This window comes from Amblyraja radiata, chromosome 1, assembly GCF_010909765.2.
Source record: "Amblyraja radiata isolate CabotCenter1 chromosome 1, sAmbRad1.1.pri, whole genome shotgun sequence".
Lineage (NCBI taxonomy): Eukaryota > Metazoa > Chordata > Chondrichthyes > Rajiformes > Rajidae > Amblyraja > Amblyraja radiata.
The window spans coordinates 125,628,173-125,655,486 of record NC_045956.1 but is presented as its reverse complement, the minus strand read 5'-3'; the positions used below and the strand labels follow the sequence as shown (position 1 = coordinate 125,655,486).

Sequence of the window (27,314 nt, the reverse complement as noted above, 5' to 3'; positions counted from 1 at the left end):
TGGTGGCTCGAGTGCAATCATGTATTGTTTTTCCGCTGACTGGTTAGCACGCAACAAAAGCTGTTCACTGTAGCTCGGTACAAGAGACAATAAACTAAACTCACCAAAAAAGAGAATGTGAAGTAAGCTTTTAATATCATATTTTGTACTTGTGATAAATGCAAGTCAAGTTGATCAACTCTTACATTTTGTACTGCAGACAGAACCGGACCTCCGCAGAATGTAAGTGTTTTCTCTATCCGGGGCCAAAGTGGATCACTACTGGTAACCTGGCTAAATCCCACAGCGCTGTTGCCAGATGTTGGTTTACTGTATAACATCCAATACAAAATGGCCGGTGCCACCAAATGGATTCAGGTATCTGACCCCTTTTATCTATTGTAAGCTCCTCTTTTAAAGTAACAAGCAACTTTTGTGATCTCCGGTCAATGAATTACTTTTCATGTGTGGTCACTGTTACTATTGAGGCAAATACTACTTTGCAGATAGTAAGAACAAATATGATGATAGCTATTGACTGAGGAAGCCTGCTCCAGAGCTCCTGGTCTTTGGATAGTCTGCTCAAAGAACCGGCAACAGCACCTCTGAAAATGTGTCATGTTAGGTTAGCGATTCTTACAGTGTGCTTGTGATGCTGGACTTCAAGGTTCTCAATCGCATTTTGGATAAACCTTCCTACTTTAAATGGTTGTGGGCTATACACTCCCATGTGTCATCATTTGCTCAAGGATATTTTGAGCAATTGTTTTTTTTCTCCCTGACATGTTCTGGAATATGGAGATGGAATATATTTTCCAGGCTCTTGCTGTAAACCTGCATTGTTGGAGGACAATTTGGTGCAGCAGAGGTAGGTTGGTAGATCTTTGCCTTCAAGGTGTTGAGTGAAGACTCGTCCTCTCTTATCCTTCAGTGAAAACGTCAGTAACGTCTTGAAGCTCAGCAAATGTGTGCGTTGCGTGCATATTGCTGCTCGACTACTGGGATTCGGGTGACCTTGATGTAGGCTTACAGATGGAGTCTCAATAGGTTTATTCACTTTCCTCGTAGTTCTGAGGATTGTCTTCACTCCAGCAGCAAGTTTGGTGGTGGGGGGGGGGGGGGGGGGGGGGGGGGGGTGCAACAATGATGCATGGTGGTGTTGATTGATTCTGTAACCCTTCACTAATTATACAGAAGCTGGTAAGGACCAGACCAAATGGAGTGATTGGAGCTCCAAGGGAACTGGATTAGCTAATGAAGCTAGTTTGTAATAAAACTCCAATAACCGCATTTACTAACTGGGGAAAACACTGTCACAATGTTTTAAAAGGCAGCATGGGAAGGAATTCTCAGTGGGACTCAACAATCCCACTGTAAGCATGCAGGTACAGCAGGCCGTGAAGAAAGCAAATGGCATGTTGGCCTTTATAACAAAAGGAGTTGAGTATAGGAGCAAAGAGGTCCTTCTGCAGTCATACAGAGCCCTAGTGAGACCACACCTGGAGTATTGTGTGCAGTTTTGGTCCCCTAATTTGAGGAAGGACATTCTTGCTGTTGAGGGAGTGCAGCGTAGGTTTACAAGGTTGATTCCCGGGATGGCGGGACTGTCATATGCTGAGAGAATGGAGCGCCTGGGCTTGTACACTCTGGAATTTAGAAGGATGAGAGGGTATCTTATTGAAACATATAAGATTATTAAGGGTTTGGACACGCTAGAGGCAGGAAACATATTCCCGATGTTGGGGGAGTCCAGAACCAGGGGCCACAGTTTAAGAATAAGGGGTAAGCCATTTAGAACGGAGACGAGGAAACACTTTTTCTCACAGAGAGTTGTGAGTCTGTGGAATTCTCTGCCTCAGAGGGCGGTGGAGGCCGGTTCTCTGGATACTTTCAAGCGGGAGCTAGATAGGGCTTTTAAAGATAGTGGAGTCAGGGGATATGGGGAGAAGGCAGGAACGGGGTACTGATTGGGGATGATCCACCATGATCACAATGAATGGCGGTGCTGGCTCGAAGGGCCGAATGGCCTACTCCTGCACCTATTGTCTATTGTCTATTGTCTAATCAACTGCTTACAAATATCAAGCTGAGATGGAAGCAAAAACAGCGAATGTTGGAAACATTCAGCAGGTCAGGTCCCATCTGTGGGAAGAGAAACAGAGATAACATTTTAGGTCGAAGATCCTTCATCAGAAGCAGGAAGAAGACAGAAGAAGCTTGTATGGAGGATGGGGGCGCGGGATTTCTCTGAAAGGGGAAAACCAGGGTGACACTAGGGATAAACTGCACAGGATTATCGGGTCAATGAATGAATGGGGGCAGTTAGAGAGTGAGAATGCAGGAGTTGTGAAACGCGGTGTAGGGAGATAAGACTGGAAGGTCAGGCTGGGCATGGCCTCCATTCTCAGAGGAATAAAAAAAATAAAGGCTGTAGCAAAACACAGTTGGTGTTGACCCCCATTCCTTGCGTTCAATGGAATGAGACCAAGGTTGTTTGGACCATAGATTGCTTTTGCACTGCTGAAGAACTACAAGCCTTAGCAAGTTGCTGAGCCTCTGCACTCTCTCCATTCACAATTTATTTTTTAGGTCACAAGTTTTCTGCTGGATTTTTGCCTGTTTCTTTTTCCCTAAGAGTCGGTATCCAGGCACACATTAAGTTTGAGCTAGTTCCCTCCATCTCTCTGGCATACTCATCAAACTTCTCCTGGTTCTTCATCTAATTCTGTTGCTCAACAACCAGACAACTGAACATTAGGCCCACACACATTTTTGCAAAAAACTATGAATGCTTGACATTTTGCTTATATGGATAACACTGTTTGAATGAAACATAGTAAAAATTATTTGTACCTATTTATATTTTCTTAGGTAACAGAAAAAGAAGAAATTATTAATAATTCGTTTGTAATTAAGAATCTCAAACCCTTCACTAATTATACAGTAGCTGTGCGATGCATTGGTAAGGAGCAGACCAAGTGGAGTGACTGGAGTTCCAAAGAAACTGGATTAACTGGTGAAGCTAGTATGTAATAAAATTACAATAATCTCATTTACTAACGGGGCAAAACAATTTAAAGGGCAGCGTAGGAAAAAATTGTCAGTGGGACTCAACAATCAACCACTTACAAATCTCCAGCTCTTCACCACTGTAAGCACATTTACTCATCTAACTTTGCTGTTCTCTAACAATTGCTCTTCATTTTATGCACGATGTTGAATTGTAACAAAATCTATTTGTCCTTCAGCTTCCCGACCTTTTCACACTTTCCTTTCTTCTCTCTACCCTCCCTCTTCTGAAAGTTTACTTTTTAAATTCAACATGCCTGCAGAAATGAAAATTAAGTTTGGATAACATTAAAGAGAAAGATGGGAGAATATAATACCTTAATAACTATCTCAGGCTAAATGTAAGAGAAGAAAAGAAAGCCTGTTTCATATTTCCGTAAAATATGGATAAAGTGATTGATTTGAGAAAGGCCAACTGTTATAGAGTCCTAACTAATTATTTATTTCATTGCTATACTTTCAGAACCATTGGCAGCACCAGAACTATGGAGACAAATTAAACATCCTGATTCTCAGGGGAATAAAGAGATACATCTTCAATGGAAGGTAACTTGTTTTTTTAAACTGGCTAATTGACCATAAAATAAATTTTCACTAGACAATATGGTTAGTAAGTTTTCAGATGACACCAGGATTGCTATGGTCACAGAGGTGAGGAAGGCTGTCAAAGTATACAGTGGGATCTAGATTAGCTACAGAAATGAGCAGAGAAATGGCAGATGGAGTTTAAACCGAGCAAATGTGCTGCATTTTGAAATGTGGAATGCCAAGACCCTAAACACTTGGGGTCCAAGTCCATAACCCCCTGAAAGTGGCAACACAAGGAGATAGAGTGGTGAAGATATGCTTACCTTCATTGGTCAGGGCATTGAGTACAAGAGTCAGGAAGACATCATGTAGCTTTATAACACTTCAGTTAGGCAGCATTTGGAGAATCCCATGCAGTTTTGGTCATCCCAATACAGGAAGCATGTGGAGGCTTTGTAGCGTGTAGAGGAGGTTTACCAAAATGATGCCTGGATTAGAGGACAATAGGTACAGGAAGGGTTTAGGCAGATTTTAAATTGATCAGGTCAAACTTACAAACATTTAAAATATTTTTAAATTATACAATATATTGCCAATACAGAAGATATTTTAAAACTCAACTAAGTAATTTATAAATGTTTGGTATGTATTGAAAGCATGCTCACCACAGAATGAGTGAGAAAGCAGAAGTTGTCCTAATAAACTGCTCTGGTCGCTAAACTGATTTCTTAAGTTTGATGTAGCAATCGGCATATGTCCATAGGCGCGAGGCATACACTTTCAATTAGCTGTTTCCTATTGAGGAAACTAGGCTGCAGTTTACTTGCAGCTGTTACAATTCCTCTGTCCTCCTCCACCATTCTTACATCAGTCCACATAACTCGTGGATCACAGTTTTCAGCTCATTGCAACGCGATGAGCAGCACAGATTCCCGTTCTTGAAGAGCTAAAATTCAACTCAAGTTCAATTTGAATACAAAAAATAAATTAACCTTGCAGTGAGTACCTAAATAAAGCAACCCTTTTAGTCCAGTGTTAACCTATGCAACGTGGATGAAAGAAGTTGACATTTTCTCAGCATTTTCTTTCTCCGGCTTGTACAAATAAAATGTGAATTGCGTTTGAAGAAAGGATCGCGACCCGAAACGTCACTTGTCCACGGTCTTCAGGGATCCTGCTTGACTGTTTTGGGTCAGGAACCCTTTCTTCAAACTCAATTCACACTTTATTTGCTGAGTTTAAGAATAAGGAGTAAGCCATTTAGAACGGAGACGAGGAAACACTTTTTCTCACAGAGAATGGTGAGTGTGGAATTCTCTGCCTCAGAGGGCGGTGGAGGCAGGTTCTCTGGATGCTTTCAACAGAGAGCTAGATAGGGCTCTTAAAAATAGCAGAGTCAGGGGATATGGGGAGAAGGCAGGAACGGGGTACTGATTGGGGATGATCAGCCATGATCACATTGAATGGCGGTGCTGGCTCGAAGGGGCAAATGGCCTACTCCTGCACCTATTGTCTATTGTCTATTGTCTATTGAGTCACTCCAGTATTTTATATCTTTCACCAGAATGTTGCCTGGATTTGAAAGTATTAAATATAAGGAGAGGTTGCACAAACTTAGATTGTTTTCTCCGGAGCATAGGCAACTGAGGGTGACTCTATAGAGCAGGGGTCGGCAACCTTGTTCTGCATAGGGGCCGGCACCCATGTCTGTGAGCGGATGGCAGGCCACATCTATCGCCATAGTTAATAAATGGAGGTAATAATAATATATACTAACTAAATTAGTAATTTGTAATAATACATGCTAATAATACATAAATTAGTAATAATTCATACTAATAATACATACTAACTAGTGTGACACTTGGTGTTGGTTTTTGCATTAGTTTTCACGTGTTTTTCAATTAGTTATCTGTAGTTCCCAGATCCCTCGCGTCCTGGGACTGGCTGCAGTTCCCAGGTCGCCTGCGTGCCCCGGGACTGGCTGTAGCGCTCTGGTCACCTGCATGCCCCGGGACTGGCTGCAGTTCCCAGATCCCTCGTGTCCCTGGGACTGGGGGCAGTTCCCATGTCGCCTGCGTGCCCTGGAACTGGCTGTAGTTCCCAGGTTGCCTGCAAGTCGCGGGTCTAGCTGCAGTTCCCAGGTCACGAAAATTAATTGAAAAGAAAAACGCCTGCGGGCCGGATGATTTCAGGTTACGGGCCGGATCCGGTCCGTGGGCTGTAGGTTGCCGACCCCTGCTTTAGAGGTTTATAAATTAATTGATAGTGTAGATATCAGAGATTTGTTTTTACTGGGATGGAATTGCCAAATACTAGATAACACGTATTTAAGGTGAGAGTGGGGAAAGTTTAAAGGAGATGTGCAAGGCAGGTTTTTTCCACAGAGCATGGTAGGTGTCTGGAAGGGGTTAGTAGTAGAAGCAGAGACGATAGCACCATTTAAGAGGTATTTAGGCAGATACACGAATAGGCAGAGAATTAATGAAGATGGATCTTATGTAGGCAGATGGAATTAATTTAGATTGGTATCATATTCACCACAGATATTACTGAAGGGCATGTTCGTGTGCTGCATTGTTTGATGTTCTATGTTCTGAGTTAAAGTACCCAACCATTACAACCTCAAGAGTCAAGAGTATCTAATTGTATTGCACTGACAATAGAACAATACAATTCTTGCTTAACAGGCCTGTAAACGCAATAACACCCGGATAACATAATAATCAAAAACAATAAATTAGTAACTGTAATACTAGGTAACCATGATAGGGCAAACAGTGAGGTCCATAGTGTAAACAAAGACACAGTCCACAAAAGATCATGTTGCTGAGATTAGCATTGTGTAGTGTTGATGGTTGTTGTGAAGAAGCTATTTTTGTACTTGGTGGCTTGGTTTTCAGCACATGAAAGGTTTCAAAGGCTTCAAAGGTTTCAAAGGCCTTTTATTGTCACGGACCAATTAAGGTATAGTGATATGTGAATTACCATACAGCCATACGAAAAAAAAAAGCAACGAGCCACACAAATACATAAAAGTTAACATAAACATCCACCACAGCGGATTCCCCACATTCCTCACTGTGATGGAAGGCAATAAAGTCTAAACTTCTTCCTCTTTATTTCTCCCGCGGTCGGAGCAGTCGAACCATCCGTCGGGCGATCAAAGCATCCAATGGTAGTTACAATATGATAACCTGGCCAGGGTGGGGTGGGTCGATGATGACATTAGCTACCTTTTTAAGGCAAATAAACCCCTTCATCTCCTTTGTTCCTAAGCGTTTGAATTCCTGAACCAGCCTGTGATACAACCAGTTAATATGATCTCTACTGAGCACCTGGAGATGTTGATAGAGTATTCATTAACAAACCGAGTCCCCTCAATCTTCTAAGGAAGCAAAGGCATTGATGAGCTTTCCTTGTGACTGCATCGATAGGCTGGGCCCAGGACAGATTATCTGTGACATCATCATCATCGGCGGTCACTCGAAACGAGTATGACTGTCCTCTCCTCTCCATAGGGTCGTCTACTTGTGGGTCTGCAGATGTTTGTCGAGGCCGATCCGCGATCCACACACCTTGGTGCAACGTGGGCAGTGGAGACTGGCGGTGGTTGGTAGTGCTCGAGCCCCCTTCTCTCTCTCTCCTTACGGTGCTGTCGCTTTGTCTCTGCGACACGGCGTAGCTCCATTTTGTGACGTGCAGCTCCTTCCTGCATGGATTTCCTTCGGGAGCGCCTGTCCAGTGCAATGTGCTCCCAGTTGCTCGATGTGATGTGGAATTTCTTCGGACTGTTCTTGATGTGGTCCTTGAAGCGCTTCTTTGGCGCGCTGGGGGCTCGCCGACCTTCCTTCAGTTGAGAGTACAGGATTTGTTTAGGGAGACGTGTGTTGGACATGCGGATGACATGGCCAGTCCATCAAAGTTGGTGCTGCATTATTGTGGTGGTGATGCTGGTCATGTTGGCTTCCTCCAAAACGCTGATGTTGGTGCGTTTGTCCTCCTAGCTGATCCTCAGAATCTTTTGTAAGGATCTTTGATGGTTGTGTTCCAGGGCTCTCAGGTGGTCCATAACCCGGCTCCATACAACAGGGTGGAGAGGGCAACGGCTCTGTAGACCAGCAGTTTTGTTTGAACCTTTAGTTCTCGTTCTTCAAAGACTCTTTACCTGGCGTAGGTTCCCCTGGCACAACTCAGGTGATGGTTGACCTCAGAGTCGATGTCAGCTTTTGAGGAAAGAATGCTGCCAACGTAGGGGAAGTGGTCAACGTTTTCAAGAGTGGTTTCGTCCATTTTTATAGTGGGCTGGGTAGACGGCTGGTTGGGTGGAGGTTGATGTAGGGACTGGGTCTTCTTGATGTTTCTGGCTAGGCCCATGACTCTGTATGCCTTGGCAAAGGCATTCAGGATGCCCTGGAGGTCTTCTGCAGAGTATGCTGCAATGGCGCAGTCGTCCGCATACTGAAGCTCCATGATGGCGGTGTTACTGACTTTGCTCTTGGCCTTAAACCTATTAAGGTTGAAGAGCCCACCGTCAGTTCTGTTGAGGATTGGGGACCTGCTGCACTGTTGCTCCAGATTCCTCATTCCGCATACCTCACTTATTTACATTCTCCCGGGTTGCAACAGCAAACCTCTCAGCAAGGATATGGGATTCCTTCAGTTCAGGAGCAACCGACCCTTCTTATACAGGTGCCCTGCCCCAGTAGGGATCCCAATGATCCAAAAAGCAGAAGTCGCTCCTCCTGCCCAACTTCATCTGCCCTACCTTTCTATATCCATACTCACGAGCACGTGGAAAAAATCTTGTGTACAATAACAGTAACAATGAATCACAGAAACAACATTACAGCAAATTCATAGTCTGCACCCGGTGAAATGACAGCAAATGTCTTGTTATTTCTGTTGCAGGCTTTGAACAAGTCCAAAGCAAATGGAATCATATTGGGATACAGGATACGGTCTGAGAAACGAACCGATCACACAGTGATACAAGAGGATAACACAACATCTTTGAATTATTCCTTATTGCTAACAGATGAAGCATATGTTCTTACCGTCGTTGCTTATAATTCAGCAGGTGACTCTCCTGAGGCTATCTTGATAGTTCCAGCTATAAACGACACAGGTAGGTCCCTAATGCACTGTCATTATTTCACTTATAACTGTTTATAGGAGTTGAAAAAGCATGAACTATTATCAATATAGTAATCATTATTGGTGTAATTTCATATTTCCTGCCATCTCTAAATTTACTGCCTTCCTCAGTCTGTGCTCATAAGACTGCTTACAAATGACAGGGTGGGCAATTACGTTATTTTCTAAATTATTCTTGAATGGTTATTAGTGGCCAGTCACATTTCTGAACTGGAAATCCAGAATTATCTTCAGGCAGTCTGTTGATACATTGTATTAGCAGCTATTTCACTTGGAAGAATCCTGACCACAGACAATGAACTAGGCGAGATTTGATCCCAGGTCTTCCATCTTATTTTTGTGCACCACAGGAAGACAAGGTGCCAAGGAGAAAATGGATCAATGTGGTTAGGTGTGAATAGTTCAATCAAAAGCCGAGCCGTAATAACGGATTGGATGTTCTTCTGTAGTAAACATTGATGGCGTTACAGAGCATCACACTAATCTCAGCGAACTACTGGCATCTAATTTCAGAGTGGCATTGGCAGAATTGGAAATATCTCCCTTGCCATACATAATGACAATAGAAACTGGTTAAAGAGTGAAGCACTGACAGTTTGGTTCTGCCCTGTAATCAGAATGGCTGTATTTTCACAATTATGCTATATTTCATCCCATGTTTCAAAAAATATATAGATACTACAAGTGTTCAGTATGTTAACGTTACATCACAGAATAACCGACTGCTCATTCAGTGGACATCTCCAACTTGGCCAGATAATGGATATATCATTGAATGGTGTTTGTTTTTGGATACAAACCCCTGTGCTGGACCACTGCACTGGCAACATGAAGAAAACACTACTGAAATGGTTTATCTACATGGTAAACGTATTTTATGATCATTAAAGGAATACCGTATGGATGCTAGTTTACGAAGAAGGGAAAAAAACATTGCACCAAATGTTCTGAGGGATAAAAATTGTAACCTGTTCTCCCACCTCTCTCCTTTCCTGTGAACCTTGACTCACACAAGTGTTTGGTACCACAGTTTGCAAATTTGGTTCAACTATTTCTGACTTTCAAACAAGACCTATTCCAGAGGCAATAGTGACATTGGGGTAGTTTGAATAATTGTATTTGTTCACAGGAGACTTTGAACTATTTATATGCTATAACATGAATGCCCCTGCCTACATGTCCTCGACCTTAGACTTTAGAGATCCAGCACAGAAACATGCCCTTCAGCTCACTAAGTCTGTATGCCAACCAACAATCACCCCCTAGGTGATTAGTGACTAGGGACTATTTACAATTTACAGAAACCAATTAACCCTGACGTCTTTGAAGTGTGGGAGAAAATTGAGCACCCGGAGTAAACCCACGCTGTCACAGGGAGAAGGTACAAGCTCCGTACAGACAGAATTGAACCCGGGTCTCTGGTGCTGTAAAACAGCAACTTTACCGTTGCGCCACTGTGCCGCCCCCTACCTACTGCACACCATTCTGGCCTGGAGGTACATCCTGATTCCTTCATTGTCACATGGTCTAAATCCTTGAAGACACAACTCATCAGCACTGTAGGAATAATTTCCCCAGAAGGACAGCAACAGTTCAAGAAGGGGGATTCATCATCGCAATTGCAAGGAGAATTAGTTTAGTTTAGTTTCGATCAGTTTTTGTAGATGAGAATAAAGCATCAGCTGAATTTAATGTCAACTTTGGCAGATGGCCACATAAGCATTCATTCACACCACTACTGGCATAGAGTAACAACAATGTGTATCATCTACAAAACACATTGCAGTTACTCTGCCGTATTAGCACCTGCTAATCCCATTCTTCACCACCAAGGACAAGGGCAGCATGTACACAGGGATGTCCCCACCAAATGTCCTACTGCACACCATTTTAGCCTTGAGGTGCATCAACATTTCTTCATTGCCATTAGGTCTAAACCCTAGAAGACACTACTCAGCAGCACTGAGGGACTAATTTCACCAGAAGGACTGTAATAATTCAAGAAGATAGTTATCACAATCTCAAGTGGAATTAGTTTAGATATGCAGCATGGAAACAGGCCCATCAGTCCATGCTGACTACTGATCATCTGTTCACACTAGCTCAATGTTATCCCACTTTCTCATCTACTTCCTATACTTCAGGGGAATTTTAAGGAGAAGAATTAATCTACAACCCGCATGCCTTTGGATGTGGCAGGAAACCAGAGACTTGGAGGAAAGCCATGTGAATTGTAAAATTAACCAACTGGGCAGCCTGACAATCCATTTATTATTTAATGGTTAATAGCCCAATGTTAAACTATACTGACTACCAAAAATTAAATCTTTAAAATCTTTTAACAACTTCAAGAATTGTGTTAATATTTTCATTAAAAAGATAACCAGTGAAATATTATATTATAAGGCCATCCAAGGCACTGGTGAGGCCACATTTGGAATAATGAGTGTAGCATTTGGCCACGCATTTGAGGAAAGATGTGCTGGCATTGGGGAGGATCCCAAGGAGGTTTACAAGAATGATCCTGGGGATGATTGGGTTAATGTATGAGGAGCATTTGATGGCTCTGGGTCTGTACTCGATGGAGTTTAGAAGGATGGGGGGATCTAATTGAAACCTACTGTATAATGAAAGGACTAGACTGATTGGACGTGGAAAGTATTGGGAGAGTCTAGAACCAAAGGGCACAACCTCAGAATAAAAGGACATACCTTTGGAATGGAGATAGGAGAAAGTTATATGGGCAGAGGGTGGTGAATCTGTGGAATCCATTCAGATGATTGGAGGCCAATACATTGGGTATTTTTAAAGTGGAGTTTGATAGGTTCTTGATTAGTACGGGCATCAAAGGTTATGGGAAGAGGCAGGAGAATGGCATAGAGGGGGAAGAAGTAGATCAGCCATGGTGGAGTAGAATGGATAGGCCGAATGGGGCCAGAACCAGGGGCCACACTTAGAATAAAGGGGAGGCCATTTATGACTGAGGTGAGAAAAAACCTTTTCACCCAGAGAGTTGTGAATTTGTGGAATTCCCTGCCACAGAGGGCAGTGGATGCCAAATCACTGGATGGATTTAAGAGAGAGCTCTAGGGGCTAGTGGAATCAAGGGATATGGGGAGAAGGCAGGCACGGGTTATTGATTGGGGACGATCAGCCATGATCACAATGAATGGCGGTGCTGGCTCGAAGGGCCGAATGGCCTCCTCCTGCACCCATTTTCTATGTTTCTATGTTTCTATGCTATTATGTCTTTTGGTGAGTTGCCCATATTTAAAAACGTATTGAACTTGAAGAAACAGCTGCATAAATTTGCATTGTATTCTTTCACAGGGGACTTTGAACCATTTGTGTGCTATAACATCTCTGTTTATGCGGTGTTCAATGAAGGTCCAGGAAATCCACTTTCAATACTAGCATACCTACAACAAAGCTGTAAGTAAATACTCAGGGGGTATTGGGGTTTTTCCAGAGACCTTGATGTGAAAGAATGGTTTATGCACTCTTTAGTGATTGTGTGACGCCACATCAGAGATCAGGCAGCATTATTGTGTTCTGGAAATCCAGTTAATGTCATCAGTTTATAAATGCAGCTTGCCAAGTTGGCTCAGTACAACATCTACATTTCCTGACTTACAAACAAGGTAAATTCCAGAGACAATTCCAAAGTAATTTGCATGCTTTCCAGCATTTATTGTTTCTTGCTTTTTTTTTATGGTTAAAATAATTTCCTTTCCTCCTGTTTTGCAATTAACCAAAATAAGTATTTCATGCAATATTGACGTGCTTTTAGATTGAATTCCAAAGATGTTGAATTCAGAAAATTCCTTTAAGTTTGATTCATCCTAATTTTTACAATTGCACAAATATATAGGTATTTCAATGTAAGTAACCGTATTCACTGAAAATATTGAATTCTTTGTAACATATAGTGCCATTGTTCAAAGTCAGTCAGTCAATTTTATTCGTCACATGCACCCGAAGGTGTAGTGAAATTAATTTGCCAGCAGCGGTACACTTAAAAAAAGAACATACAATACTCAATAGAATTTAACACAAATATCCACCGCAGCATTCTTCACTGTGGTGGAAGGCAACAAAGTTCAGTCAGTCCTCCTAAGTTCATCTGTGGTCGTGGCCATGAACCCTCCGTAGTCGCCGCTACGGACGGCCGGATGTACAGGCCCTCTCGTCAGGATGATCAAAACTCCAACGTCGGGATGGTCAAACACACTCCGCGGCTTGGAGTGCCCGAATCGGCACTTTCCTACTGGAGACCGCGGCTTCAGGATGTTATAGGCCGCAAACCGGCGGTCAGAGCTCTTCTCCGGTGATCCCCAGCAAGGGATCCCAGACTCTGGATGGTAAATCCACGCCATGCCCACGGCTAGAAGCTCCGCAGACCACAGCCCCATGATGCCAAAGTCACCAGGCCAGCGATCGGAGCACGCCTTTCTGGCGACTCCTAGGGTTTTCCCGCTCCGTGATGGAAAAGTCCATGCTGCGCCCGCTGCTGAAGCACTGGGCCCAACTCCGGGAAAGACCGCTCCAATCCATGATGTTGGGCCGCGAAGGAGGCAATAGACAATAGGTGCAGGAGTAGGCCATTTGGCCCTTCGAGCCAGCACCGCCATTCAATGTGATCATGGCTGATCATCCCCAATCAGTACCCCGTTCCTGCCTTCTCCCCATTATCCCCTGACTCCGCTATTTTTAAGAGCCCTATCTAGCTATCCAGAGAATCCGCCTCCACCGCCCTCTGAGGCAGAGAATTCCACAGACTCACCACTCTCTGTGAGAAAAAGTGTTTCCTCGTCTCCGTTCTAAATGGCTTACTCCTTATTCTTAAACTGTGGCCCCTGGTTCTGGAAAAAGTCTCCTCTCTGTCGAGGAGGCGACCGAAAGTGCTTTCCCCCTTTCCCCCACCCACTACCCCTCGCTACACAAGACACACCAGGAGATACCTAACCTAACAATTAGACACACCAAAATAAAACACAAAAAAGTGCATCCGATGGCTTATCCAAATAAGATTGTCTCATAATCTGTGGATGACATACTCAGTTAGAAAAACACAAATGTTGACTTTTGTTCACCCACAAGTGGTGGTGTGGTTTAAATGATTGAAAGATACAGCATGGAAACGTGACCTTTGGTCGATCAAGTCCACACCAATCATTGTTCACCCATTCAGATTCACATTTGTTCTATGTTATCCCGTCTTTACAACCACCTCCTACACACTGGGGGCAATTTACAAAGGCCAATTCAACTACAAACCTTCATGCAGTGGTGGACTGGGTCTAAAAATATTGGTTGCCAGGAGACAAAGGGGGCCCACCCACAACTACAATGGTATCATTTAACATGGGCCCACTTGCCATCACTTGCTATCACTTAATCAGGGGCCCACTTGCCATCGGGCAAGCTGACACCCTGGCCAGTCCGCCACTGCCTTCCTGACTTTGGGATGTGAGAGGAAACCAGAGCAACCGGTGGAAACCCATGTGGTCACAGGGAGAGCGTGCAAACCTCACACAGACAGCACCTGAGGTCAGGATCGAACCCTGGTCTCTGGCGCGGTGAGGCAGTAGCTCTACTAGCTGCGCCACTATGTCACCCTAGTTGTGGCAGAAAGGACGACCAGAGGTCATGGGTGCCAGGTTAGGACCTGATGACAAGGGTCCAAAGCCTTCGCAGGTTCGGAGAGCCAGAGGTCGGGATCTGACCCTTGGAAGGTTAGAATTGTAATTGGGGATAAGGGGTGGGGGAGGGGCAATTTCTGGACCTAGCTTGGTTGTGGGCCTAATGAATTATGAATGAATTATCGACGCATTGACTGATTTCATTACTAGCCAGTGTGTGATTAAAAAACAAATGGGTGAAATGTGTTCCCAAACAACTGGTGATGTAAAATAAATAAATAAATAACTTTCACGTACCTTTCAAAATATTCCCAGCTGCTTTCTGGTCAATTAAATACTTTGGAGGCTTGGTTACTGTGGTCATGTAAAAATCCCCTGTGGATTGCCATGAAGATGAGAATGGTGGCATCTATGTGAATAAATGCCGCATATTGCATTTTCAGATCCAGCAGAAGGCCCAGGTGTCACTCATAAAATAATGGGAACAGAAGCCCTGCTTAAATGGCAGGAAATCCCATTGGAAAAGCGACGTGGGTTCATCACCAATTACACTATCTTCTATAAATCTGCCGTGGATGAAAATGGTAAGGAATCCATATCACTTCTGATTACAAGCACCTACATTATTAGCGTAGACACAAGGGATGGAGATGCTGGTTAACAAAACAAAAGTCACAAAGTAACTCGATGGGACAGGTAGCATCTCTGAGGACATGAATAGATGACTTTTTTCGGTCAGGATCCTGTTTCAGCCTCATATGTCTGCAGAAGGGTCCTGACCAGAAACGTCACCTATCCATGTTCTCCAGGCACGCTGCCTGATCCGTTGGTTGAGTTATTCAGCATTCGCTGTCCTAGGTTATCATTGTGAATGCCTCATTGTCTGTAGCTTTTGGTATAACTCTATATGGTACGGTCTCAATTGTCCAATATTCATTCAATCAATTGAGTTTACAACTCTTTTAGTGTTATTACAACTAAATTTTGTTCATTTTCTGTTCAATTTTCTGACTTTAATTTACATAGAATGAAAGAAGCCTCGACTTATTACATGAAGTGTTTTCCACAGTTTTTCTGATACAGGTGTTTTAATGCTGGCTATTACCTTTACATTCAGTGCAAATGTAATTTTACATTATTATTCAATTGTGTGTTTTACAAACAGAATCCAATTTTCCTTTTAGAAATAAGTCATACAGACCATTGATTCAAAATTTTCAAATAGAATGTTTTCATTTTTCAGCTCTTACTTCTTTATTTTTACATTTTAGAGAAGGTATGCACTCCATTTCCCCCTGAGAATTGCAGACTGTTCATTGTAGAACTGCCAGCATTCCCTCACAAAGTTCGGACATCTGTGCAAGCATTTGTGAACATGGAAGTCCTGAATTTCTTAATAGGACCTCACTGCTGTACTCTGAGGCGGAATTCCTAAAGCACCGACTTCCTGCAGATTTCCTGCAGTTATGTTAGGAAATCTGCCTGATGGTTTTGCTCCAAGTTGGACCAGAGTACAAAACTATTTACTGTCCTGTTGCACACTCCAGTCTCTTGGAAATTAACAGAGAATTTGAAGCAAACAACACTTGTGGAAGTAACTGCCAGCAGAGGGAAGACCTACCATTTCAAACTTTAATGAAACATTAAATAATTACTGACTTCATAATTCTTCTTTTCTTGGATGTGTGCATGAAAGCAGTGTTTGTTATAGGCAAACGTTGTGTCAATTTGCAGCAATAGGTCCATCCCATTGCTCAGATCCTTGTGGAATGTGGAATGATACTGGGAGTTCCTCATCCATGGTTCATTTACTGAATGATGATAATAAATAATATTTTGAAACTATCCATTTATATATTTCATTCTCTAAAACATTGTCTCAAAAAACTGTTTTGCTGTCTTCTAATTACTGTCCAATATTTTGTAGCTGTACCATTGAAGCCAAATGTTTTTGAATACACACTGAAAACTCTGCAGAAAAGTACTGAATACTCTGTGTATGTAATGGCATCAACGGTGAAAGGAGGTAAAAATAGCAGCTTGATTTTCTTCAAAACAAATGGGAATGGTAAGTGAATTTAAGAAAAGATCGATATTCAGAAATATTAGATGTGCACAAAATCTATCCAATGTTAAGGATAGTGAACTGATTGTTAACTTAACTTTGTATTATACTTGTCATAGAAACATAGAAACATAGAAAATAGGTGCAGGAGGAGGCCATTCGGCCCTTCGAGCCAGCACCGCCATTCATTGTGATCATGTCTGATCGTTCCCTATCAATAACCCGTGTCTGCCTTCTCCCCATATCCCTTGACTCCACTAGCCCCTAGAGCTCTATCTAACTATCTCTTAAATCCATCCAGTGACTTGGCCTCCACTGCCCTCTGTGGCAGGGAATTCCATAAATTCACAACTCTCTGGGTGAAAAAGTTTTTTCTCACCTCAGTCTTAAATGACCCCTCCTTTATTCTAAGACTGTGGCCCCTGGTTCTGGACTTGCCCAACATTGGGAACATTTTTCCTGCATCTAGCTTGTCCAGTCCTTTTATAATTTTATATGTTTCTAGTGTCCTGTTTGAATGTTCAGCAAGATTCAAATTTGAGATAAGTCAAAATGAATTAAAATACTGGCTGTGGTTTATATACAGAGGAGAACATATTAAAACTAAAATAATTGAACATTCATGAATTTACAAGAGTTAATGATTTATAATGGTGTATTTCTTACAAGCAAGGCGAAATATGGTTGAAGTTTCTTGTGCCAATTGTGAAAATGTATTTTCAATTATTATAGGTTACTCACTGCTTGCTGAGTTTGACAACAGATTATAGAGTATTTCTTAATTTATATGTGTGTTTCTGGCATTCATTCATAACCATGAATATTTTTAGATTCTGCTGGAAGCAACTTTATCTTCATATTTAGTATGATTAAATGGAACATTAAATGAGGGATGGTACTAAAATAATATTTTAAAATAATGCTGAAAATTGTTTTCCCACCTAAGCATGTCTTTTCATCAGCTATGTGGAACAGTCATTGTTCCAAACCTTTTCTGGTACGACTCCCAAACGTTTCTCCATTACGATGATGCCTGCATTAGCACTGATATCTGCACTGGTGTGGAACTTTTCAAGTTCATCACATTTGCTATAAACTTTCACCCTGTCCTCAAATACAATTGTACCATCTCAATAGTTATTTTTCTTTTCTGGATCGACCTCCAATTCACAGGACAAGCTATCCATTGACATTTACTATAAAGCCACTGATCAACTTTGGTTGCACTACAAACTCCAGCTATTTTACACTATTATGGTTCCCTAGTATTACTTTATTGTATTTTTGATTATTATATACTATCTGTGTGTTATTGCGCTCACGAGACTGTGAAGCTGCAGCAAGTAAGAATGAAATTATTCCGTTGTTGGTACATAGGACAATCAAAACTCTTGATTCTTGATGCTTGATCCTCCTCCCTCCATCGTCCTATCATCTGCTTGCCTCTGTCTCCCCCCCCTCCCTCTCCTATTTACACAGTCTATCTCTCCTCTCCACTCTCAGTCCTCATGCAGGGTCTCAAGGCGAAATGTCGACAATTCCTTACCCCACGGATGCTGCAAGAACCCCCCTTTCCATAAGTTTCTCCAGCACTTTGTTTTTATTTCACTGCAGATCTGCAGTCTCTTATGTCTCCACGGAATAATGTTCTGTCAGATTTAAATCACAATACAAGCATTATGTGCTGTGATCTGGGTTGCCACTGATGTTGTATTAAAATTATATCCTGCTTTGAATATTTTGCAGAGCAAGAAGAAATCGTGATGATCGTGGTGCCTGTACTCCTCTGCTTATTGCTACTGATGATTGGAGTGTTGGCTTGTTTTAACAACCAACGTAGGTATGTTCACATCAACTTGAAAAAGACTGTCCGAAATGGCAAGTAATATTAGATGCGTTCTGGTCTTCTCTACCCATGGAGCAGGAATTCACACACCGTACAAATCAGGAGGTCAGGTGAATTTCTATCAGCAGAACAGCGTAGGTGGAAGAAACTGTTCAGTCATTCAAACAGGAACAGCTCACTGTCAGCAATACTGAGTAGATACACATTGAGTTTGATTTTTGATGCTGCCACAATGCGACACATGATGCAGCTTGGCACAGAACATAGAAGAGCACAGGAACAGGCCCCTTTGGACCACAATGTCTGTCCTAAACATGATGTCAAGACCAACTTTAACCTACATGCACATAATCCATATCCCTCCATTTCCTGTATATCCATGTGCCTATCCAAAAGTCTCCAAATGCCACTATTATATCTTATGCCAGCAGCCAACACTGGTTGCACCTGCAGCAAAGAACACACAATCCCTTGATAGCACATGGTTATTCAAAGGTCAGGTGTGGGGGATGAAAAGTGACTTTACTTCAAGGAAAAGGCTACTCAGGAGCAATATAATTTTCCAAGAATACCATTTGTGATCTGTGGGCTAAATGATTGTTGCATACTCATCATGACTTCCTATAGTTAAAAGTCCTCTAGTCCAGGCAACACCTTGCCCAAAACATCATCCGCCCATTCCCTCTACAGATGCTGCTTGCCTCACTGAGTTCCTCCAGCACGTTGTGGTTTGCTCGCAGAGTGATAATGTTGCACTGTGGGGTGATGGATGATCTTGTTCGTAGTGGAGACAAGAGTTCGTTAATATTAATTTAACGAAGTAAAGATTAGAAATAAATGATAGTTTTTGTATTCCACCCCGGCAAGTGGTCAGATCGTACTGCCCTCTGCTTCATTCCATTGGTTGAGTTTAAAATTGTGACATTGTGATAATCTGATGTAGCTATTTTTTAATCATGCAACTAAGCTGAAAGCTTGTTTAGTGTTCCATTTTCCATGACACACATTTTGTTATGAATATGACAATTACTTCTGTTACTTTCAGGATTAAAAAATGTTTTTGGCCTGAAGTTGCAGACCCAGCAGGAAGTAGTATGGCTGAATGGTTGCAAAAGCAACAAACTAAGGTATATTTTTGCTGGTTCTGTGATTTTTATTGAAGATTTTACATTGCTTATATATGTGAGGTTCCTCAGAAAACAATTCAAAAATTGACTTCTTCCACCTCATTGGCATTCTTTTTGTAATTGATTTTGGCTGAAAGGTTTACACAATTTCGCGTTTTTTTCCTTTTAAAACTAATCACCTCAGGGTGTAATATACAATTCTGTGATAATGCGGGCTATACAGAGGTATGGTTTGATAATTTCAATCAGTACTAGAAAACACTATAATTGTAGGATATAAAAAAAATATTCGTTAATGTTTTGATATGTTTTGAAAATTAAAAATGGTGTTTTAATTATTTAAATCTGGTTAAAACAATTGTGATTAAAGGAAATGTTTAAAGATGATTAAAAAGCCTTTGTCAGACAGAGCTATCAAAAATGTTGGGTTGGTGCATGAGTGTGGCTTGAGGAAAGGATGCCTGAGGAAGTCCATAAGGCCATAAGACATCAGTTCAGTTCAGTTTAGTTTATTGTCACATGTACCAAAGTACAGTGAAAAGCTTTTGTGACCAGTCAGCAGAAAGACAAATACATGATTACAATTGATACATTTACGGTGTATAGATACATGAAAAGGGAATAACGTTTAGTGCAAGGTAAAGCCAGCAAAGTCCGATCCAGGATAGTCCGAGGGTCATCAAAGAGGTAGATAGTAGTTCAGCACTGCTCTCAGGTTGTGGTGCAGGTGCACAACCTTTTATCCGGAGTTCCGGAAACCGAAAAGCTCCAAAAACCGGACATTTTTTCCAGGATGTCGTCTGCGCACCAAAGCTCGCGTTTGGCGCCAAACTTGACCCGAAACGACGCACGGTCAACCCAGGTCTATACTACTGTAGCGGCTGCCTCCTCCCCGGAGACCGGGCAGACAATTAAACATCTGTAAATCATTGCTTAAATGTTAGTCAGTTAGTTTGGAGGGCTTTTATGTGAAGGAGGGGGGGGGGGGGTGAAGGGGGAAACGTTAATTCTTAGTCCCCTACCTGGTCGGAGAGGCGGGGAGCAGGCAATGCCTTACCGGGTCGCCGTGCAGTAAGCTCCGGAGCGCTGTGGCCGCCGACTCCCAACATCGCGGAGCTGGGGCTGCGGGCGGCGCCGGTTGTAGCTCCGACCCCAGCAACTCTACCCCAGGCTGCGCGGCGCTCCAAATCCAGCGTGGCCCGCGGCCGGACGCCCGCAGCCCCAGCTCCGCGATGTTGTGTGTCGGCGGCCACAGCGCTCCAGAGCTTACCGAACGGCGACCCGGTAAGGCATTGCCCGCTCCCCGCTGGTATCCCAGCGCTGCGACGCCGCCGACTCCCAACATCGCGGAGCTGTGGCTACGGGCGTCCGGCCGCGGGCGGTGCTGGATTTGGAGCGCCGCGCAGCCAGGGGTAGAGTTGCTGGGGTCGGAGCTACAACCGGCGCCGCCCGCGGCCGGACGCCCGCAGCCCCCAGCTCCGCGATGTTGGCAGTCGGTGGCCACAGCGCTCCGGAGCTTACTGCACGGCGACCCGGTAAGGCATTGCCCGCTCCCCGCCTCTCCGACCAGGTAGGGGACTAAGAATTAAAGTTTCCCCCTTCACCCCCCCCACCACATAAAATCCCTCCAAACTAACTGACTAACATTTAAGCAATGATTTACAATGATTCTCCGGGGAGGAGGCAGCCGCTCCAGACTTTTCAAGCCGCCCGCGCTACCTACCTAATCTACGCTAAAAATCTTCCATTCGGAAATTCGAAAAATTCCGAAATCCGAGAAGTGTCTGGTCCCAAGGCTTTCGGATAAAAGGTTGTGCACCTGTAATATGATTCAGTTGCCTGATAACAGCTGGGAAGAAACTGTATCTTTTAACGATTTAGTGAAAGTTTGGCGTCTGATTGAAGAGATTGTAAACTTCAAGTAGAATATAGTTACCTCTGTGAAATCTATCTGTGCCTCCAGTATTGTTTGTTGCCGAGGTCAGAGTGATGCAGGGACAAATAACTTATTTGCCAATCCCAGTAATTATAGTTAGAAAGATTAATAAAAATCAGGAACCCGGGGCTTGGGAAATTCAAGTTACGGAGAGGATTGACGGTGCCTCAGGGAGAGTGGTGCTGGTAAAAAATATCTGGTCTTCCTCTTGCTTATGGCGTGCACAGCTTAAAGTTGTAGGTAACTTGTTCTATTTGATCTTTTGTTTGTGCACGTCGGGTTGATTGCATTAGACGAAACAGGGTGGACCATGTGAAGGTGGCAATCTCCCACCCCAAATACTGGAGTGTAATAGTGGAATGTGAGCAGATTCACGGGAATGACACTGTGTTCTTTTACTAAACAGTTCTAACTCTTCTTTATATTTTTCAAGAATGCTCATGTTCTTAAAATACCGAATCCTGGGAGCGAATTAATCTCAGACTTCAGCACAGTTGAAGACGTATGCCTGTCTCGGAAAGATATGTGCTTATCCTTGCACACTGCAGTAATGGATGGTTCACCCACCTTGTTTTCACCACAGGAGAGCATTACCGACGGAACTGAAATGGACAGGCTGTTGCCACCTGCAGATTTGGTCATATACACAGTCTTGGAGGAAAGCTACAAGAGTCAAGTCCCTGCCAACAGTGTGTTGCCAGAACAGCCGATATCTTCAACTGTTCAAGAAACAAACACAGGCGACCAGGGATCTGGGCAAAACACAGACGATGAAGAAGAAGATAACTGGTGGCAACCAAATACTGATGAAAATGACCTGTTGCAACAAATAATTAAAGATAATCCATATTTGAATAACTCCTCAAATATAACAGAGTCGCAAAATGAACCTGACCCAGATGGTTCAATTAATTCAGAGTTTGGTAATTCTTCTCAAGTGGACATGATAATGCCTGAAGATACTGGAACTCTGGATCAGAACCAGTACAATGCTCACCATGATAACCATCCAGTTAAACCAGTGCAAACGTATATTACCCTGGAATTACTGGGGCTAAAACTCAACAAAGGAATATAAGTGACCAATCTGCAGGAAAACATTTTTTTTACCACAGGAACCTCATATTTTCAGAAGCACTAACAGAAGAAATACACAGCTGGGCTGCAGGGATGTAGAAAATAGAAAGTTAATTGATGTTTCTCCAGTTCTGACAGAACATTAATCAATTCTTGTCACTTAAGGATTTTTTTCATATTTTTATCTCAATATCTGCAGTTGTTTCTTTTTTATATATAGCTAATTTCTTCACAGTTTAACTGCAACTGTTCCCAAGGAATATTTATGGTTGTCAGAATTACTACAAAAATAATCATTCATAAAAGAGACTCAGATTTAATTAACATTTCAGTACCCACCAGCAATAAAATCACGGCTTTGGCTCTGTCCCAACAGATAAACTGGTGAAAATACTCAGGAACAGCACAAGCAAGAAGCTAAAGCTGAGAATCTTTTTATTACTGCACAATTGCTCGTGACAATCTATTCCCTTGCCAGCTGGGCTTATATTATTGCCACGTAATATTACATCAAAGCATGCGTTACAATTTAACAAGATGATGATCATGAAAGTGATGGGGAAATTTTTTGGAGCTAAATAAATAAAAAGATTATGATTTATTTGGTTGTAGTGAAAAAGCAATGGCAAATAATATAATGGATCGCATCCGAAAATTATCAGTGCAGTTGAAGTAATAAAACCTGTTATTGGGCCGCTCTTGGGCTGACCCCAGCAACATCCTCCGGCTGAAAAAATGCCTCCAACAATTTGTCACTTGTCCAGTCCTGACACATACCTGACTTCCACTGTTCCCTTTGTTACCATGCCAACCGCTGCCTAGGCCATACAGGCAGTAATTCCGTGCCTCAATCTCTCCACTTCTACCTCTGGTTCTGTTTTTTGCTCTGCTTTTTTGTGTAAATGTTGTTTAATAATGCTCCTCTAGTGAGCATTTTGATTCTGTTAAGTGGCAAGTTCTCCAGCCAGCTGTTGATTTTCTGTTGTGCAGCATTGATCCCAGTCTAACTCACTGCTCAGGTCATTTAAAAATATATATATATTATTCACTATAGTTTTCCGAGAACGTTTGAGGAAATAAGGAAGGAAGGACATCCCAAAGTATTTTACACTAAATATCTTGCTGTCAATGCATAGTCACAGGTGTGAACTTACGACATGAGAAGCCTAATTCAGTCTGGAGTAGTGGGTTTCCCTTTAAAAGGGGCTGGCCAGAGACTTACCAAAAAAACAGCCTACTTCAGCTAAAGGGCTATTGCAGCAGGTTGCAAGGGAGCGCCACCACCTGCAAGTTCCCTTCCCTGTGAGATGCCTTCCTGACTTGTAAAAAAGACAGATTATGAAACCATTATTACCACTGTGCCTGACTGTTGGAACGTAGCAGCACTTGCAGCAGTATCTTCACAGACGGCCTTGCTGTGATGCTCACGTGTACATGAACAAAAATAACTTGTGTTATCAAGCCGTAACGAAGGCAATGAAAATCTAGTCCAATGGTTTTTTTGTATACTTATTTTGACATTAACACTGGAAATATGCACATGTCTGATATGATGGATATACATGAATCACCTATTTGCTCATTTATTTTTGCTACAATTCTGCTGAGCCATTCTGTCCCAGAATGATCTGGGACACTGAGTTATGTGATATTAAACAGAAGAGTATTATTGTCCTCTGCATTCATGGGAGAGTTTCTGTTTCCGGTGCAGTCACATGAACTTTGTAGGAAGGAAGAAGGGTGCTTGTGGACTGGAGCAGCCTGAGTGTACGAATGGCCCACTGACATCTATTGGCGACACAGGATAGAACATATACCAAAGAACAGTGCGGTGCAAGAACAGACCCTTTGGTCCACCACATGATGGCCAACCATGATGCCAATCCAACTATTCCCATCTGCCAGCACATTATTATATCCCCCTATTCACTGACTGTTCCTATGCTTGTCTAAATACCTCTTAAACATTGCAATTCTATCTACTTTACCATTTTCCAGGCATCTAATACTCTCTGAATTTAAAAAAACTGCTTTGTACATTTCTTTAAAACTTTCCCCCTTTCACTTTAAATCTTTAATTCCTCCCTTTCATTTATATAGCACTATAAATGCCCTCTGGTATTTTGTATTTCCACCCTAGGTGAGGAAGTCTGAATATCTAGCTCATCTATGTCCCTCATAACTTTATACACTTCTGTCAGGTCGTCCCGACGTTCTAGCGAACACAATTCAAGTTCCCCCAACCTCTCCAGGTAACCTCTTCAGCACCCTCTCCAAAACCTCCACATCCTTTCTACAGTGTGGCACCCAGAACTGCACAGAATACTCAAAATGCAATTTAATCAAAGTTTTATATAGCTGCAACATGTCCTGTTTAATGCTTTACTGAAGTCCATGTAGACAACATTCAATGCCCTAACTTTGTCAATCACTTACTGAAAAAACTCAAACAAATTTTCGAAACTCTTGTACAAATTTATGCTGACCATCCCAAAGTCCATGTTTTCCAAATGCGGGTAAATCTTGTCCCTTAGAATCTTTTCAAATAATTTCCCTAACTCAGATGAAATACTCACGTACCTATAATTTCTTGGTTTGTCTCTGTAACCCTTAGACAGAGTCATACAGCACAGAAACAGGCCCTTCAGCCCAACTTGCCCACACTGACCAACGTGTCCCATCTACACTATTCCCACCTGCCTGCATTTGCCCCACATCCCTCTATCCATGTACATGTCTAAATGTTTCTTCAACGTTGCGGCAGTAAATGCCTCAACGACCTCCTCCGGCAGCTCGTTCCATACATCCACCGCCCATTGTGTAAAAAATGTACCCCTCAAGTTTTCCCCGTCATCGTAAACCTATGTCCTCTGGTTCTTGATTCCCCTCCTCTGGGCAAGAGTAGGGGAATCAAGTGCATTTACCTAATCTATTCCTTTCCTGATTTTGTACATTCTTCTTAAACAAAAGGAAAGCATTGGCTATACGTCTATCTTCTGGGACCTTGACTGTGGCTAAAGGGAATATGAAGATCTCTGCCAAGGACTCAGCAACCACCTTTCTTGCCTTTCTCGGTTTCCTGGGAGAAATCCCAGCAGGTGAACTTATCCACCTTAATATTTTTGGTGGACACCCAGCAGCGCCCCCCTCTTGATATCACCATGCTCTGGAATATAACCTGCCCCTTGTTGATCTCACATTCATCCGTGCACTTCTCCTTGGTGAATACCAATACAAAGTATTTATTAAAGATTTCACTAACTCAGAAATCAATCATAAATTCCCTCATTTAACCTTGAGGGACCTTACCCTTTCTCCAATATAACAATGATCAAATATCCATTTAAGATGGCCTGCAATAAGGAAGAAATGACCCAAGTCCCTTATCCCCTCTTTCCCAACCCCCATTTCCTCTACCACCCATATCCCTCCCTCCGACTTTACATTTCACTCCTCCTCTTCGTTCCTTGGTTGACAACCTTTTGGCTCCTTTTCATGTCTATCCTTTGTCACTATCTCCAACCTTCTGCCAATCAGCCCTATTACCTATATTCACCTATCAATTGCCAGCCTTCGTCCTACCTCGCCTACAGTAAGGCTGGCAAGTAACGTTACCTGTCCATTCCCTCCTCAGATGCTGCCTGATCCGCTAAGTTCCTCCAGCACTTTGTTATTTGCTCAAGATTCCAGCATCTGCAGTTTCTTGTATCTCCACCTCAGACTATCCTGCTGTCCATAGATGGGATTCATGTTTGAAGTATACCCAGTGGGAGGTGGCAGCCAATTTATTCTCGAAGAAAGCAGACTCATAAATGACCCTCTGAACTGCTTTCTTGAGATGAAGGAAGGGATAAATGGTGGCCAGGGTATTATCCTTGATCCTCTCCATGTTCAAGTAGGGCAGGGAATCTCTCATGTCCAACTGATAGGTTAGACAGAGCTTTAGTTTAAACGCTGGATAATGTCGTATCTCCCGGGTTGTTGAGGAACTAGCGTGGATTATGTGCTCGCCTCCTGGTGTGACTCACTCACTGATGCTACCACTGTGCCACGCCAGACACAATGTAGTTTTGCCTGACCCGCTGAGTTACTCCATCACTTTATGTCCATCTTTGGTATAAACCAGCATCAGCAGTTCTTTGTTTCTACTACTTGATGTACTTTTGATCGTGTGCGTAAGATTTTTAAATCTTACTTTCACTGAAAAAGAGAAACAAGTGGATGCACGAGTTTGCTTCAAATATATCCAAACCATGAATATATTTTTAAAGTGATCAGTGAGGGAAGGAGATAATGTGCAGAATGTTACCAAATATTAATAAGGTAAAAGAATGGTTTTAATTCTGAAATGATGACTGGAGCTTTCAAGAGCTGACAGGAGAGAGTCTTCACCTCTGGTGGGAAAATAAGCAATTTTGATCTATTTGCAGCTCATTGAAAAACATGAACATGATTTTAAATACAGTGGATTTGAAATTCTATTGCATTGGTTTAAGGCAGTGGATTAATGGAGGAACAAATGGGGAAGGGAAGGATAGAGGAAGGGGAAAGAGCTCAGTGGGGAGAGGATGAGGTGAGAATGGAAGGAAGCGGACAGTGGGAAGATAATGGGATGGATGGATGAGACAATGGAAAGGAGAAAGGTCAGCAGGGGGGAAGCGAAGGGTAGTGAGAGGGAGGGAGGGTGAAGAGAATGAGAGGGTAGAAGAGAATACTGGGGAGGGGAAAGTGGGAGAGAAGGGGATGATAGTGGAAGGAAAGAAGATAATGCAAGAAAAAATATTTGGTTTATTACTCCGATGTGTACTAGGAAACAGTGAAAAGCTTTTGTTTGCAAGCCATCCACTTAAATCAGATAATACTATACGTGGGTACAATCAATCCATAC

At 42.6% G+C, this 27,314-nt stretch overlaps 1 protein-coding gene across 4 annotated transcripts in view; it reads left to right on the top strand.

The window, feature by feature from the left end:
- LOC116979018 (interleukin-6 receptor subunit beta-like) overlaps window positions 1-24,859 on the top strand; it is a 75,728-nt gene extending 50,869 nt beyond the window's left edge. For all 4 annotated transcript variants that reach the window (XM_033030427.1, XM_033030402.1, XM_033030411.1 and 1 more), the window contains 11 exons: window positions 200-357; window positions 2,851-3,004; window positions 3,512-3,594; window positions 8,488-8,704; window positions 9,409-9,597; window positions 12,064-12,165; window positions 14,819-14,959; window positions 16,303-16,443; window positions 18,187-18,280; window positions 19,332-19,413; window positions 21,783-24,859. In XM_033030427.1, coding sequence (XP_032886318.1) covers window positions 200-357; window positions 2,851-3,004; window positions 3,512-3,594; window positions 8,488-8,704; window positions 9,409-9,597; window positions 12,064-12,165; window positions 14,819-14,959; window positions 16,303-16,443; window positions 18,187-18,280; window positions 19,332-19,413; window positions 21,783-22,427 — 2,006 coding nt within the window. In that variant the 3' untranslated portion in view covers window positions 22,428-24,859. The remainder of the gene's footprint in view (window positions 1-199; window positions 358-2,850; window positions 3,005-3,511; window positions 3,595-8,487; window positions 8,705-9,408; window positions 9,598-12,063; window positions 12,166-14,818; window positions 14,960-16,302; window positions 16,444-18,186; window positions 18,281-19,331; window positions 19,414-21,782) is intronic.
- The last annotated feature ends 2,455 nt before the right edge of the window (window positions 24,860-27,314 follow it).